At 39.6% G+C, this 13,762-nt stretch overlaps 1 protein-coding gene across 4 annotated transcripts in view; it reads right to left on the bottom strand.

Annotated features, from left to right (window-relative positions):
• LOC113067365 (gastrula zinc finger protein XlCGF52.1-like) overlaps positions 1 to 13,762 on the bottom strand; it is a 42,858-nt gene that overhangs the window by 7,479 nt on the left and 21,617 nt on the right. For 2 of the 4 annotated variants that reach the window (XM_026239727.1, XM_026239729.1), the window contains exons 1-2: positions 10,403 to 10,649; positions 834 to 1,056 (exon numbers count right to left, since the gene is read on the bottom strand). The exons of 1 other annotated variant lie outside the window; for it this stretch is intronic. In XM_026239727.1, the coding sequence (XP_026095512.1) occupies positions 834 to 996 (163 nt within the window). In that variant the 5' untranslated portion in view covers positions 997 to 1,056; positions 10,403 to 10,649. Of the gene's footprint in view, positions 1 to 833; positions 1,057 to 10,402; positions 10,652 to 13,762 lie in introns of those variants that run through there. One more of the 4 variants, XM_026239730.1, reaches the window with a different exon arrangement.

The raw sequence follows: 13,762 nt of genomic DNA, 5'->3' as shown, positions 1-13,762 counted from the left end.
ACTTCATCTACAGCGATATCATTGACTTGATTGCAAATAAATGCACAAACACTATTTAACTGAACAGAGATGACATCACTGAATTCAATGATGAACTGCCTTTAACTATCATTCTGCATTATTGACACACTGTTTTCCAAATGAATGTTGTTCAGTGCTTTCGACGCAATGTATTTTGTTTAAAGCACTATATAAATAAAGGTGATTGATTGATTGATTGATTGACTGTGAGGGGGTGATTTTTTTGTTTTTATAACTCATCAGTTTAAATTATATTAAGCCTTAATGTCCTGCAAAAGTAAGGGTGTGGGCACTTGAGTGACAGGTGGATTGCCGCTGCTGACACTGCCATCGATCTAGGTGGACGTGGTTTCAGCAACCAACTCCCTCCCCTCTTTGCCCATTTTCGATGATCTGGGAGAGACGTGCTGCCAAGATGGCGATGGTCTTTCTCAAATGGACCACTTCATGTGCATTTGCGGTCTTAAGTCCACAAGAACTTTGGGTGTCCAATTTATAATTTTAGCGCTCAGAAGGGTGATCGTTAGTGTCTCCTCTGTGGCCATTATGGCTTTTGAGCTACAAAACGTCAACAGGTGAGGTCACAGGCACTACGTCTATGTTTTTATACAGTCTATGGTTGAGACTAAAACTAATATACATTTTGTTGGAGCGGGAAAACCTGCCAGTCTATAGGAAGTGTCCCTTATTATTTGATGTTTCAGTAAAATCATTCAGCAGCTCTGAAGACCTTTCCAATTACAAAAATCTAAATATAAATCTGTGTGAAGTTTTAGAAATGTCAGCCTCGTTAATGAAGAATAAACACCAACCTTTTTGTTCTTCAGTATCTTCAGTGTGTTTGATTCTGCAGGGTTCTGGATCTCCCATCTCCTCTCTTTCCTCTTTAATAAACTCAGTCTTTACAGATTTCATCTCTTCTTGGATGATTTGATGCTCCTCTTCACTTGAGAACTGATGGAGATATTCCTGCATTTATTGGTGAATTGATGAATGTGAGATTGTTGTCAGAGGAGTTTCACTGAACATGAATTTCTGTGTGGAAAAGCAGATTTGCCAAAATAAACAATAAATCAAAGAAGCATTAAGTGTTGTCTCTTTGTAAATCATTACATTACTATATTATATTACAGTAGTGAGCTCTTGAACTGTCCCTCTACCCTCATTGGTGGAAACTACCAGCCTAGCTTCCAGTGTCTTCTTCTGAAAGTCATCTTTTATGATTCCACCTCTCAAACAAGACGCTATTCCAGCCTTAATGTGGTCACAAACTGGACGAGAAGCGCAGTGCTTCTCTGCACATTTTTAAAATTCACACACATTGTTTTATATGAAGTGCACACACACACACAGTGGATCCCAGATGTGATGGGAGGGGGGTAATTATGCAATCATCTTCCATAGCTTCTCAGTACTAAATATACTAGCAAAACGTATATACATATATAGGCAAAATAAGTTCAAAAGTTTTCACCTCCTGGCTCTTAATGCATGGTTTATCCTTCTGGAGCATCAGTGAGCATTTGAACCTTCTGTTATAGTTGCATATGAGTCCCACAGTTATCCTCAGTGTGAAAAGATGGATCTCAAAATCATACAGTCGTTGTTGGAAAGGGTTCAAACACACGAAAATTCTGGAAAACCAAATCATTTTGGGGAGTTTTCTGAAAGGATTTTTCTGAAGAACAATGGGCACTTTTTAACGGGGTCATATGATAAACTAAAAAAAAAAATGTAAACTGTACATTTTACATTAACTTAAAAAAAGTGAAAGGACATAAAAACAAACCCTGCTATAACAGCGAAAAGTAGACAATTGCATTACAAAATTTGTCATATGATGCAATTTCAAGTTTTCCTTTCTCTTTGAAGTGTTACAAGCTGTTAGTGAATAGACTTTAGTCCCTAAAGTTGCAAAGCCTAAAGTTTCAAATCCAAAGAGATATTCTTTGTAAAAGTAAAAACACAAGCACACCTTCCTAAGATGCCTTGTTTAAACACCCCCCCACATGTCTACTTTACAGTGAGGGAAGATTTGCATAACACCGGCCAAATGTTCAATAATGACAAACCGTGGTTCACTGCAAAACTCAGACAGCTCCGTCAGGCCAAAGAAGATGCTTACGTGAAGGGGGACAATGTCTTGTATAAACAGGCTAAATACACATTGGAAAGAGATCAAAGTGGCAAAGAGGAATTATTCTGAAAAAATAAGGACTCAGTTCACTTCGAACGACTCCGCATCAGTGTGGAAAAGTCTAAAGAAGATCACCAATTACAAGACACCACCCCCCAGCACCGTAGAGAATCAACGACTGGCAGACGATCTGAACGAGTTTTACTGCAGGTTTGAAAGAACACCCATCACCTGCCCTGAACGCCTCCCCACACAACCATTCACACCCGTCACAACTCCTGCAACCAGCCCTGAATGCCTCTCCAAACTACCGTTCACACCATTAACAGCTCCTGCAACCCATCCTGAACACCTCTCCAATCAAGCACTCTCACCATTCTCACCTCCTGCATCCCCCCTCTCCCCCACACCTGCAATTCAGATCAGCGAGGATGCGGTGCGCCAGGTCTTCCGGAAGCAGAAAAGGAAAAAAGCACCAGGCCCAGATTGTGTTACACCAGCCTGTCTGAAATCCTGTGCTGACCAGCTGGCCCCCATCTTCACACAGATCTTCAACAGATCGCTGGAGCTGTGCGAAGTCCCTTCATGCTTCAAACGCTCCACCATCATCCCCATCCCTAAGAAACCCAAAATTACAGGACTAAATGACTACAGGCCTGTGGCTCTAACGTCTGTAGTCATGAAGTCATTTGTAAAACTGGTGCTGGCCACCTGAAGGACATCACTGGGCCCTTGCTGGATCCTCTTCAGTTTGCCTACAGAGCAAACAGGTCTGTGGACGATGCAGTAAACATTGGACTGCATTATGTTCTGCAACACCTAGACAGACCGGGGACTTATGTGAGGATCCTGTTTGTGGACTTCAGCTCGGCCTTCAACACGATCATCCCAAACCTCCTCCTGCCCAAACTAAATCAGCTCTCCGTGCCCACCTCCGTCTGTCAGTGGATCAACAGCTTCCTGACAGACAGGCAGCAGCTAGTGAGGCTGGGAAAATACACATCCAGCACCCGTACAATCAGCACCAGAGCTCCCCAGGGCTGCGTTCTCTCCCCACTGCTCTTCTCCCTGTACACTAATGATTGCACGTCTAAGGACCCCTCTGTCAAGCTCCTGAAGTTTGCAGACGACACCACACTCATCGGCCTCATTCAGGACGGTGACGAGTCTGCTTACAGACAGGAGGTTAAAGAGCTGGCTGTCTGGTGCACTCTCAACAACCTGGAGCTTAACACGCTCAAAACAGTGGAGATGATCGTGGACTTCAGGAGAACCCCCCTGCACTCCCCCCACTCACCATCATGAACAGCCCTGTGACTGCAGTGGAGTCATTCAGGTTCCTGGGCACCTCTATCTCTCAGGACCTGAAGTGGGACATTCACATTGACTCCATCGTGAAAAAGGCCCAGCAGAGGTTGTACTTCCTTCGCCAGCTGAGGAAGTTTAACCTGCCACAGGAGCTGCTGAAACAGTTCTACTCCACCATCATTGAATCCATCCTCTGCACTTCAGTAACTGTCTGGTTCAGCTCAGCTTCTAAATCTGACCTCAGAAGACTACAGAGGGTAGTCCGGACTGCTGAGCGAATCATCGGTTCAACTCTCCCATCTATTCAAGAACTGTACTTATCCAGAGTGAGAAAAAGGGCTGCCAAAATCACTCTGGACCCCTCACATCCAGCACACTCCCTCTTTGAACTGTTGGCCATCTGGTCGACGCTACAGAGCACTGAGCACTAGAACGACCAGACACAGGACCAGTTTCTTCCCTCAGGCAATCCATCTTATGAACAGCTGACAATAATGGCGAACACACTACACTTTATATTTATATACACACACACTTTATTTATCTAACACACATACTTAGTATACACTTAAATTTTGCACACAATATATATGTACATACATAACTTCACTTTGTAATATACCTGCCTACAATTGTCATTTGTATATTGTCATTCACTGTCTACATATTTGTATTTTTATTCTTTTATTATGTGTTTTATGTTCTGTCGCTGTCATTCTGTTGTACTGCGGAGCTTCTGTCACGAAAACAAATTCCTCGTATGTGTAAACATACCTGGCAATAAAGCTCATTCTGATTCTGATTCTGATGTTCACAAAAGAAATCAGTGGTTACGTTTTATTTACAACACTGTTCAAGAACAACCCAAATATTCCTGAACCTGGGAGAGTAGCCTACAATGCCGTCTACACACAAAAGCAGTTTCTATAACAGGGAATTTTCAAATACCGGCATTGGCCAATACGTTTTTCTGCTTGGACTATGTGTTCTTTTATTTTGAGGGCACGCCTGACTTTTATTTTGATGGTGCAAAGTGTTCACATTCTCCCTCTCTTTAAATGACTAATGAATAGGGATGACGGTATCCGATTTTTATGTTGCGATTAATTGCTAATGCTAATTGAAATTTAGCTCTAAAAAGTGGTCATAATAGAGCCTAACAGGTTTAATAAAAATTGTGAACATTTAAATACAATAACCCAATACAGAAAAATATATAAAGTTAAAAGTTAAAACTTTAAAAAAAAAAATTTAAGTGCAAAAGAACTATAAAGACAATAAGACCTCATTAGTTAAAGGGATACGCCACACAGAGATATGATTTCACTGCCTGTGATTGCATGAAGAAACAGATGAAACTGAAACAAACTAAATGTCTCTACAGCAAACAGACACTACAGCAAAAAATATAAATAAAAGTATGCGTTAAATGTGTGTTAAGGGCTAGATTTCCACTGGAGGACACAGTGATGAGCAGTGAACGGAGCATTTTTAAGAGGCACCGAAATGAGGCACCAAAATCTGCATTCTGATTCAGTTTGGGTCATACAGGGGTTACATATGTACCGGTGCCATATTAGTTATAATCTTCAGTAATTCAACTCAAATTGTGAAAATTGTGTATTAAATAATTTCAGTGCACAGACTGAAGTAGTTTAGCATTGTTTAATGTGATGATTTTACAGTAAATCACCAACTTCAAACATATCTAAGATATAAATAATAATTAAAAAAAACATTTAGTAATTGTGGCCTGTTGGAATATGTTATTTACTCGTAATTATCAAAACTCTCTTATATTATTCAGCGTGGTATGGAAGCCCAGGTTTCTTTGACAGTGCCTTCAGCTCATCGCATTGTTTGTCTCTGTTTCTCATCTTTCCTTTTGACAATAGCCCATAGATTCTCTCTGGGGTTCAGGTCTGGTGAGTTTACTGGCCAGTCAAGCAAACCAACACCATGGTCATTTGACCAACTTTCGGTGCTTTTCATGAAACGTGTTCATGCATGTTTTTCCTGACAGAAATTTGATATATTTTATTTTACGAAAAGAAATCACCATTCATTGACGCGTCCAGGTCGCAAACACTCACGATTGTACATCTGATCTTTAATGAAACTCGCGATTATGAGTAAATTTGCTTTTTATCTTTGCAGGACTGTGATATGAAGAGTGTACAGAGTAACACATCTATAGCAATAGTGTGAAAGGGCATAGCACATAACGTGCACAATATACCAGTATAAACACGGATATCTATTGGTATAATATACGTCACATGACTAAACTTGCGTCATCCTTTTCAAAAGCCTCCGTTTTCACAGTCCACACAACATCGTGTAAATGGCATTTTCAAATTTAGCCACTGTGGTGGAAAAATTCATTTAACATTGGTTCTGTATGCCTATATATGCATGTGTTTTCTTAGAATTGCTGTGTGGTTCAGAAGGATGACACCTGGGGGGAAACAGATGTCTGAGTATGACCTGAGAGGGTTATGGGCCATATAGTTGGGGGACAATGTCTGAGGATGACCCGAGGGGGTCACCTAAGTCCTAAATGTGTGAGAAACCGCCCATTGAGAGTGTTCCTTGTTATGTTTGAAAAGTTACAGCTGTTCAGAATGTATAACCTTGGAAGAGCAGAGGTATATAAGGTGGAGGACTGCCCTCTTCCTGGGTCGGTTTCACTCTGCAGGAACTCAGTGTTGCTGTATGACTGTCTGACCTTCTTTGCAAAGAATAAAAGCTTTCTTTTTAATTATACCTGAGAATGAGTCTGTCTCTTATGCTGACGAGAGTTGATTTAAATTTTGCCACGACAATTTGGTGTCAGAACGTGGGATTCCTTGGATGTGTCTTCCGGACCTGTGAGCGGACGGTGACTGATCATCCTGAACAATAGAAGTTCAGCCCTAACCCCGATTAGATTTGAGGGAGAAAGGGACCGACCGCCGAGGCCAGGAGGAGACACCACTGGAATCAGGAAAGAACCGGAGTGGCAACAGAGCTCTCGGGTAAGAGACAGTTCATGGTATTCAAAAATTTTGGGTTTTTAGAAATAACGATTGGAACCTACATTAGAAGAGGGATGAACCATAGTGGTGAGACCTTCTCTGTGGGAAGCACAATCAAGAGGATGAGGGTATCCGATTGTGAGAATATTGCGGCACAGTTAATACATTTCTAAGGGGAATTGAAACTGCTGCAACTGGCATGATCGTAAATTGAGTTAGAAATTGAGATCAAAGCGATCCAGATATTTCGAAGCGATAAGCTGAGATCACGCTCGAGCGGTTAACATATTTCTAAGAGGGAAAGTGAGACTGTGTGAGTATTGCTTGCCGACTTGGCCGGGACAAGAAGTCAGATCTGTTGGAGACATCTGACAGATTATAAGCGCGCCAAAGGGAAAAGGTCTCCACAGAGAAGGAAACAAGCAGGTATGGGAAAGTCTCAGAGCAAGCTCGTTGAATATGATAACACCGGTGTTTAGGAAAATGAAAAAAAATGTATGGCCAAAAATGCATGCAAAGTGTGGGGAGATTAATTAAATACCATGGTTTTCCAAAAGAGGGAACGTTGAGTGTTAAGAAATTAAAAGCTGTGAAGGAATCAGTAGAAGAGGGAAGCGAGGGACAGAAAGGTTGTTGTGCGAGACAGGTGTGTGAGAAATGTGAACGGACTGTGAATTGTTGGATAGCGGAAGCAGATAGGAGAGAAAGGAGAGCGATGCAGAAAGAATTAGCAAGTAGAAAGAAGGAAAAGAAAGTTGAAGAATGTGATGAAAGTGTAAATGCCTCACATAGACCTACTAACCGCTCTGATGTTTGTGTTTCTAAACATGTACCTCCGCCATACACACATTTCCCGGTTACCGAGGTGCAAGCCGCGAAAATGGACCCCGATCTCGACTGCTCTCCACCGAGAAGACCAACATCACCGTGGCCAGATCCAGAATGGAGACAAGAAACAGCGGAAGACCCAGAAATCATTCCTGAAACCCCCAACGAGGAAATAGAAGAGGAAATAGTGCGCAGAGCACCCCCGACAAAGAAAAGAAAAACCAGACAGCCAGTGAAAGAAGAAAATGTGAGTATTACAGCTCCAATGATTGAAGTTTCAGGCCCTGACGTCCCTATTATGGTCTTTAGTCCATGGACTATAACGGACATGAAGGAAGCGATGGCTCACTTGCCAAGCCCTGACGAAGCAGGTGATACATTTTCTACCGAATTAGTCACCTTCTGCCAAGAATTCAGCCCTACCGTGCACGAACTGAGGAGGCCGCTGGCAGTGAAACTGGGGGCTACGAGCTGGCATGAAGTGAGTGGAGAGCTGCAGAAAGAGGACTGCCGGAGAGGGCACTGTGAATGGAAAAGTGGACGTCTATCTGCTGTTTTAGCACACGCTTTGCATGCAGAGGAGATACAGACGTCGAAGGAGGAAAGAGTTAAAGCCAAAACCGACAAGGAGTGGCAGCTGGCGTTTGTGCAAGCCGTGTCGAAGACGGGGGGCTATTCTGCACAGCGAGACCAGCAGTGGAAGAGAGGAGGAAGATATCCGAACAAAACTGAAAGAAACTCTGAAAGATGGGGTTGTCGGATCTGTAGGACTGATGAACATGAGATATTGAATTGTAGCAGATGCAGACTGTGCAAAAAGGACGGTCATTGGGCCGAGGATTGCCCGGAGAATCTGCAAAATTAACAAGCAGACTGAAGCGAGGGAGACGGAGAGCAGAGAGGAGGGGTCCCGGGCCAGCAACCAAATGTCTGAGAATGACCTGAGAGGGTCATTGGACCATATAGTGGGGGGACAATGTCTGAGGATGACCTGACCTTTTTTCACAAAAGTGACAACCCAAGAAAGCAAAGAAAACGTTCTCTAATTTGTAGGTTGCATTGATACGTAGCGGTGGATGCAAGTAAAACAGTACCTCATTTTTTTCTCACCTGAAAATCATGCAATAAACATTTTTTTGACAAAGATTTAAATGTCGTTGTGGTCTATATAGCCTGCATCAAAATGAGGTTTACAATTATGCGCCCGAAGGCACGGGTTGAAGACCCAGTCAGTGACGTTACGATATGCTAATTTGTTTAAATTCATACCGACGTCATCACCATCACAAAAATGTATATTTTTAATTAATAATGCAAAAAAATATATAGACCGACCTACCGACCCTTTTTTTTTTATTATTACTGTTACTGCAAACCAAAATATTTTTAAGGATGGCCTCAGCCAAACACAATGCACTGAATAGTATGGCAAGAGCACACCTAGCTTTTTTTTTTTTTTTTTTTTTAATGATAAGCCATGTAAAAAAGTTTCAGAAAGGCGGAGCATAGAGAGCAACAATATGTGGAAAATAATGGGTTTTTTTTAAACCTTAAACCGCATAAACATTACATTACACCAAATGATGAAAAAATGATGTTCTTTTTAGCAGCATCATATCACAAACAAAGGACTCATTAACAGCTATCACTAAACTAAACAAAAAACACAGCTGTGGATCATTCAGGTAACAAAGTATTAAGAATCAAGGGGATGTAAACTTTTAAACAGGCTAATTTTTTTATAAATTGAAATCATATTTTATTGAATGAGCACTGTGCATTGTCGGAAGTGATTGCATTGTATTTTATGTATAATCATTTTCAGACTGAAATTCATTTTAAATAATTTTCAGTTCAAAAGGGAAATGTATATAATAATTACATTTTGATTAATTACAATTATTTATATCAGTTACCAGTAGTCAAGTCAAGTCTGCTTTATTGTCAATTCTTCCACATGTACAGTACATACACACAGAGAATCGAAATTACGTTACTCTCAGACCCCGGTGCATACAGATAACACTAACATTAGAGCCTAAAAATCTACATCAAATATAAATATAAAATATAAGATAAAGCTATTGAAAGTGAGGAGTCACGTGCCGATTTGGGATGATTTGGGAGGGGTCTGAGTCGGTCGACTATGATGGTAGGACACGCTATCGGTTGCCAGGGGCAACGTCTTCAGAACTTCACAGAGGCGCGACTAAACATTCCAGAGCTCTTTCATTTTTGCGCATTTATTATGTCAGTGGAACAGAGACGGATCTACGAATACGAGAAAGAAACGAAGAAAGTAAAGCAATTCAGAGAGGTAAGGCGAAAGAAAGGGGACCTTACAGGAACAAGCTCACACCAAGCGCAAAACAGCGGTGTTTGGAGAAGCTCTCAGGCATCCAAAATATCGACCCATGCGAGCTCCCTGCAGCGGAACAGAGACCTGGACCATTTACCTCTGTGCTCACATATGGACATTGTGAATTATATCGTTTATGATGTAAGTCACCTTGCATTCACGCTGTTAATGGCTTTAATCTAACCCAGACATTTACATCTCGTAATCACACATTTAACTACCCTAGCTAACCCAGAACTGGTTTGTCCACTTTGCAGCCCCCAACACAAAAACCTGGTACAGTTTGTGTCATTGGGCTAAAATCACACTCTCAATACACGCTGCTCTTGACCCGAGCGAGTGCGCGCATTTACAACGCGTCTCTCCTCTCACTTAACCTCTAGCCAGCACAAAGACTGTGTCCTGTGAAACTCTCAAAACTCTCTCACATTTATCATTAATAACGCCAAATAAAACAATATACAATATGATTCGTTGACACAGGATACCCATGAGCTTGCTGTGCATGAATCCGTGAGTACGGTTTACAAAATCTGAGCGCAACTTGGGTATGGTTTTTTTTTTTTAATCCGGGGGCACGATTTGTTTAAAAGAGGTAACAATTTGAGAATTCGTGAGTGCAATTTATAAACTGAGGGGACGGATTGCTTCTCTCTCTCCTACAGGTGAATTGTCGGGCTCCATAAGTAAATAATAGCGAATAAAAATCAGAAAAAGAGGAGTTTCACTCACCATACAACTCTCCTTCTTCTTCTTCTTCCTTGATGTTTAACGGCGGTTGGCATCCAACTTCAATGGTGCATTACCGCCACCTACTGTACTGGAGTGTGAACCGGAGCTAGACAAAGAGAAACTAAAACTAAAATGGAGACTTCCAACTCTCTTCCCCCACCCTTTAATTAATAAAATTGTTCTATATTCTATTTGCTATCCCTGTGTCCTAAGGAAGGTAAATAAATGAGTACTGATATCATTTGAAGTTAATCCCAGAAGTTCCTTAAGTGAATTCCCTTGCGCCCCCAAATTCCTTATGCTTTCTTTCATCTTTATCCTTTCTCGATCATATTTTTGGCATTCAAGTACCACATGTTCAACAGATTCCATACTGTCACAAAATTCACATCTTCCTGTTACATGCTTACCTAAAATATGTAAGCACTTATTCAACCCACAATGTCCAATCCTTAACCTAGTGAAAATTATTTCTTCCCTTCGACTCCTTCCAGTGATCCTCTCTGTCCCAACCTTCTGTTGTATTCTGTATAAATGTCTCCCTTTCTCCTCTCTATCCCAACCACTCTGCCACTTTTTCATAATTTCCATCCAGATTTTTGTTTTAGCTTCTGTTTTACTCATTAAGATTGATATTTCCACATCTTCTCTTTTACTGGCTTGTTTTGCCAAACCATCTGCCATTTCATTTCCTTTAACACCAACATGAGCTGGTACCCATGTAAATTTTACCTTCACCCCCAACTGAGAAATCCTTGTGTAACATTCTAGTACCTCATATACTATGTCTAGTCTTGATTTTGACTTAAATGATTGCAAACACTTTAGTACTGCACTAGAGTCTGAACAAATTACAACTTTATCCGGTCTTGTTTCTTCTACCCACTGTAGAGCCAACCAGATACCCATCAATTCCACTGTAAATACAGATATTTGATCAGACAGTCTCTTCTGTCGCTCATTTACTCGCGCATGCGCACACCGAGTGATTCCGACGAGGGCTGCTGCAGAGTGACGTCAGCGCGTCTCGATCAAACCCCGCCCCCTTCATCTGATATAACGGGGCGCGAGACTCACTAAATAATTACACTCACAATATTTGTTTACAAAGATGAGTTTTGACTCTGTATGTAGTTTTTGTCACGCTGATGTAAGTTCAATTGTTCGCCTCTTAAATAAGTTTGGTTGTAGTTAGTTATTTATTTTATTGCATAAGAGCAGTAACAAAAACATAAAGAATTAATAATATAATTAATAATAAAAAAATAGGTAACTATACTTTTACTATAATATAACCATGGTACATTGGGAAAGGGAAAATGTAACTCGTGATATAATGTAATAGCATGCTTTGTTTTTGGACTTTTCTATAAATATATTAAGTTTATTGTACTAATTTTAACATTTACTGTCAGTTTTGTTAATAATATAAAACAATAACACATGGTAGTAATGTAATACTTTAAAATGTATGTAACTAAAATAAATGCATTTTTAATTTATATATTAATTTAAAATAAATATAAAGTGCAAGCAAATTACAATGAGGTGGTAGTTTTGTAGTAAAGTGGAGACCGTTCTGTTCATAACAGCAGATGTGCTGATGAGAAAGTGACAGGTACGAGAAAATTAGTGAGATATCAGGTAACATTAAGAGAATGAATGAATGAAAGAATTAATTATTTATCACTACCACCCCTCACTTTCTTTACTTACCAAAAAAAAAAAAAAAAACATCTTTTGTATCATGTTTTAAAGTGCAACGTATTTACACTTTGTTTAAACTATTCCACAAAATCGCCACAAATCAAAGTACAAACACATTATTTGTGCAGTCTTAAGGTGGTGTGTTTGTGTTGTCCCATACTTCAACACAGTATTTAAAAGATGGCAACACAAGTGAGCTACACAGAATATAAAGAGCTTTCTCATTCAATACATGCCTTGCTCTCCTAATTATTCTAATATTCTGTGCTTCTTTTGCTCTCACGTGTTTAATGTGGGGTTTCCAGCAGATTTTGTGATCAAGAATCAGAGACAGAAATGTATTTTGATACATTTTCCATGTTTGGTGTCATTTTAAAGATCTCTGTGCGATTGGTAAAAATCTGCGTTCAGGACCGCTCATACTGCAGCACCAATGGATGAACAATGGGGAACAAGAAGCCATGTACAATTTGAGTTTTTTTTTTATTTTTTATTACAAATCTCATCATAGAACTAGGATTGAACATGCAGCAAAAGAAAAAAAAGTAGTTTTGGCACATGGCAAGAGATACTATTGTAACAGTGTCAAAACAATGCAGTTTGTGTAATATTAATCGTCTGTAAGCTGATTTGATTGATTGATTGCAGGAACACAGAAAAAAACTATAAGCGAATAACCTATGCTAACCTTGGGATATATAGTTTCTGAATCTTATTTTTTGAGGTGTTCAGCTTTTTATTCATTTCATTTGTGGGGCATGAATTGCTGTTTGAATAGTATGATTAGCTAAGTTAGGCTACTGGTGACTATTACTGCAATGTATTCATGACAACGCTTGAAACACATATATATGCCACCTAATAAATATAGCTATAGGCTAGCTTTCCTGTGTCATTTATAAAAGGTTTAGTTTGTATGTAGCCAGTGTTTCTGTTACCTGAATAAGTCACACACATAGGCTACTGAAAACTATTTTCTTGCACTGAAAATGCTAATATTGTAATTAATCTAATTTGTAATCGGTTATATAAAACGGTGCATAAACCTTAAAGTATTGTTCTGATGCAGTCTTCTTGGACATAGGTCAGTAACTACTCCAAGAATATTATTTTTACATTTGGATAAGAAATCATGTGTCTCATCATCACCAATGTTATAATATGGCTTTGATTTGCTTTTGTGATGTTTCCACATATATTGATCCTCATGTAAAGTCCCTGTCTGTTTCAGACTGGATGAGAGAGCTGAAGTCACTGGTACAGTAGCTGATCATTGTATGAACTGGACATACATGGAAGCTGTTCTCAACGAGAGACAATAAATATCTCAGACACTCAACTCATTTTGCATTGCTTCATTCCATGCTTACTTTCACACAACTTTCCTTGTCTTTTCTATTTGAGTTATATTCATAAAGCAATTACTCCTGTACTTGTCATATTAACATTTAATGAATGTTATATGTATGTGATCTACAATATTGTTTTATGAGTATAATTTAAACCGTAAACATACTATAATAAAGAAAATAAAGCAATAAAGAAAAATGTGTCCACTTTAAAAAGACATTAAAATTCATTAAAGATCTTCGTTTAAATATAAAAAATAACTTGCATGTTGTTTCAATGTTGCATGACTTTAAAATCTTAGTA

The sequence above is a fragment of the Carassius auratus genome, linkage group LG28B (genome assembly GCF_003368295.1).
Source record: "Carassius auratus strain Wakin linkage group LG28B, ASM336829v1, whole genome shotgun sequence".
NCBI lineage: Eukaryota > Metazoa > Chordata > Actinopteri > Cypriniformes > Cyprinidae > Carassius > Carassius auratus.
This window is presented reverse-complemented; position numbering and strand designations above follow the sequence as displayed.